The 3,898-nt window shown below is 49.7% G+C and overlaps 1 protein-coding gene across 1 annotated transcript; it reads left to right on the forward strand.

The window, feature by feature from the left end:
- The first annotated feature begins 976 nt into the window (after positions 1 to 976).
- On the forward strand, positions 977 to 2,621 carry Tmem30b (transmembrane protein 30B). Its single transcript, XM_027929848.2, has one exon. It carries the CDS (start codon positions 977 to 979, stop codon positions 2,036 to 2,038), a length of 1,062 nt encoding a protein of 353 aa, XP_027785649.2. The 3' UTR covers positions 2,039 to 2,621.
- The last annotated feature ends 1,277 nt before the right edge of the window (positions 2,622 to 3,898 follow it).

Below are 3,898 nucleotides of genomic sequence, written 5' to 3' on the forward strand. Positions count from 1 at the left end.
CAGTCACACAAATAATCTGAAAAGAAAAAGAAATCACATGTGGTCCTGCTCATTTTTTTCCCTGGTGGTTTTTCCACCAGCTAGAAAGATATTTAAAGGCTGTGAACCTCTCGAGTCTTTTTCAAGGGTCATTTTATTTTTAGAGAACTTTCCACCTTTCCTAGTTACACAGCCAGATTGGGACATCTGGCCAGAAAATCATTTTCCCTTAAAACAACAACAACAACAACAAAAAAAAAAAACTAGAATTTGAATGCAGGTGTTGAACGTGAAACAGATTTGCCATAGCTTAATTCCCTGGGCTCTACAATTTGTGGCTGGAAACTGAGTGAAAGGGGGTCGGTAAATTAACCTACAAAGACACAAGGATCTACAGTCAGCCCTCCTCCTAAATATAAAGGGATTACAACCTGAGATCTTCCAGCCTCAGGCACCACGGTGCAATCTCTCAGTGCAACTTTCTGCCCCAGGCTGATGCACTGGTGATTTCGGGAAAACTGGCTCAGGACTTGTAATCAACCTGAAATGCGGAAGGGAAGGTGGTACCTAAGCAAGGTATGAACCACTCAGAAGCAGCCTGAGGCCGCCACTCACCTCGGGAGAGAAGGAGCAGGCGCCGGGACAAAGCTCGACGGAGAGGAAACGCGAGCCTGGGCCAGGCAGGTGGGGTGAGGCCCGCTCACCTCGGAAGGGGCGGGGCGCGGCTCCCGGTTCCCCGCTGGGGCGGAGCGGGCCCGGAGCACCTGGGGTGCGGCGTAGCTGAGAGGTCTGGTCCTGGAACCTGGAACTCAGACTCACCTGTGTGAGTCTGACGGAGACGGAGGCGGGGCCGGAGCCAAAACTCACCTGAGCAGGCGGGAAACCGGATCGGGCAGTAGCCCTCGGGCTAGCCCAGCGCCGAGAGGGAGGAGCCCCGCGGCTGGCCCCACCTGAGCGACCCTTCTCTGGTCGGTTCGTCGCTCCCTGCGCGGCCGCCATGACCTGGAGCGCCACGGCCCGGGGCGCCCACCAGCCGGACAACACCGCGTTCACGCAGCAGCGCCTCCCGGCCTGGCAGCCGCTGCTATCCGCCAGCATCACGCTACCGCTCTTCTTTTGCGCGGGCCTGGCCTTCATCGGCCTGGGCCTGGGCCTCTACTACTCTTCCAACGGCATCAAGGAGCTCGAGTACGACTACACTGGCGACCCAGGCACCGGCAACTGCTCTGTGTGCGCTGCCGAAGGCCAGGGCCGCGCGCCGCCGCCTAATTGCTCGTGCGCCTGGTACTTCTCGCTGCCCGAGCTCTTCCCGGGCCCCGTCTACCTCTACTATGAGCTGACCAACTTCTACCAGAACAACCGCCGCTATGGCGTGTCCCGCGACGACGCGCAGCTGAGCGGGCTGCCGAGCGCGTTGCACAACCCGGTCAACGAGTGCGCCCCCTACCAGTTCAGCGCGACCGGCCTGCCCATCGCGCCCTGCGGCGCCATCGCAAACAGCCTCTTCAATGACTCCTTCTCGCTGTGGCACCAGCGCCGGCCAGGCGGGCCCTACGTCGAGGTGCCACTCGATCGCGCCGCCATCGCCTGGTGGACCGACTACCACGTCAAGTTCCACAACCCGCCGCTGGTGAATGGCAGCCTGGCGCTGGCCTTCCGCGGCACGGCGCCCCCGCCCAACTGGCACCGGCCGGTGTACGAGCTCAGCCCCGACCCCAACAACACGGGCTTCATCAACCAGGACTTCGTGGTGTGGATGCGCACCGCGGCGCTGCCCACGTTCCGCAAGCTGTACGCGCGCATCCGCCAGGGCAACTACACCGCAGGGCTGCCCCGGGGCGCCTACCGCGTCAACATCACTTACAACTACCCAGTGCGCGTCTTCGGCGGCCACAAGCTCATCATCTTCAGCAATATCTCGTGGATGGGTGGCAAGAATCCTTTCCTGGGTATCGCCTATCTGGTGGTCGGCTCCCTCTGCATCCTCATGGGTTTTGTCATGCTGGTGGTCTACATTCGCTATCAGGACCAGAATGAGGAGGACGACGACGACGAGTGATGTCTCCTTTCAAAAACCCCCTCCTGCTTCTTGCCAAAAGTCTTGTGGGCTGCTTTTGGCCCAATCTCAAGCTCATCTCACCTTGCCACCTGTTGTGGATGAGCGGCGCAGAGAAAGGAATTAACCCTTTTTTCCCCAGGGGCTGCAAGATTCCTGCTGGGGTGTTCGGGCTGCAGAGTGCAAATACTCCTTCATGATTTACTAAGCTGACAGTTCAGGTTCTTAAATTCTGTAGCATTCCAGAGTGGAAAGAACCTCAGATACTCCTTGTTAACCTCTATCAGACCAAGGGATGAGACCTAGCGGTATTAAATAAATCATTAAGAGCAGGCAGCCAACAACTGGCTCCTGAGTTGCTTCCGGAGCTTTTGCCACTACAGTACAGGTGGTTTCTTTTTCTTTCTTTCTTTTTTTTTTTTTGGCAAGGGATCGGGGACGGCTGTAAGGTGGGATAGAGAGTGAGGCCCACTTATATCCTGCAGAGGCAAGGAGGGGTGAGGAGAACATACATTTTATAAATGTACGTAGATTAGGAGGCTCCAACCCCAGACATTCCAACACAGTAAGACTAGGTTGATCCCCTCCTTTGACGCTGCCTTTTAACAAGCTCCTCAGAAGATTCCTCAATTCCCTCGAATATGGGAGTCATCACACTGAACTAGGTTGGGCCTAAAGCGGTCACCTGAGTTCAGTTTTTCAGGAAGTAATTTGTTCCCAGGAGCAGTGACACTCAAAATGTTCAAGTTTGGTCTAGCACTCTTGTAAACAGTGGAAGCTTTCGATTTGTGGAATGAATGAACAAAATTGCTATCTCTAGAAAATGAGTTAGCATACATATGATGTCCACTCATTTACTGTTTGAGTGTAAAAACAAATTGCCATATACTGTGTAGAGACTTGAAAATGCCCGGCCAGTTTGTACAGCTCAGAGGGGATGTTTTAACCTTAGAATCGGAGAGCTGGAAGGAATATTAGAGGGAAAACAGATTCCCTAAAGTCACATCTGTGTCTCCTGACTTGCTCAGTCCTCTTTGTCATCTGAATTTCTCTTTCCATGCTTAAGGGGAAAAGGGGTGGGGTGCTAAATTTATTTTCTCAAATGAAACTTTTGTTTCTAATAATCATGTTTGGATAGAATGTTGAAGAAAAAAATCTTATACGAAAACTAGAATCTTAGGATTAATTTAAACCTTTGAGATCATGCTAAAATCATTCTGTTGACTATTGATTAACTAGAATAAACCAGTATGTTTAAATTTATTTTAAAAAGTAGCATATTTTTACTTAAAATTTTTATGGCAAAACAACTTAAACTGGCAAAAGTGATATATCATTAAAGATTTTATTGGCTGAGAGCAAATAGTTATTTGGCATTTGTCAGAACTCTCCAGGGCATGCTCTATTACAGCTATTCTCCAGCCAGTACTGTTTGTTCTGATTCCTTCAAGATAGTACAAGATCTTGAAGAATGTATTGTTTTTAGTAGTCAAATATTGAATTGTATTAAATAGTTCACATTGTTTTTATTATACTCTTCTAGTTCTTTGACAATTACTGATGGATGGACAGCATGCATGTATGTCATTGATATCTGCCTTGGATATTCTGTCCCATTATTTTTATATATATACACAAGAAATGATTCAGTAATTCCAATGTGTTAGCTTCCCACCTTCTGAATGTGACACACTTTGATTGTCAAATCAATTATTGTGATTTTAGGCTGTGAAAACGTGTTCTTCTAGTAATTTTTATTTATTATCAATATTTGAGCAGTTCCCTAACCCAGTCCTCCTCTATGTTGGATAAGAGAATTTACAATTTTTCTGCCAAGTAGTTGAGAGAAAACATGTATTTTGC

The sequence above is a fragment of the Marmota flaviventris genome, chromosome 2 (assembly GCF_047511675.1).
Source record: "Marmota flaviventris isolate mMarFla1 chromosome 2, mMarFla1.hap1, whole genome shotgun sequence".
NCBI classification, from domain to species: Eukaryota; Metazoa; Chordata; class Mammalia; order Rodentia; family Sciuridae; genus Marmota; species Marmota flaviventris.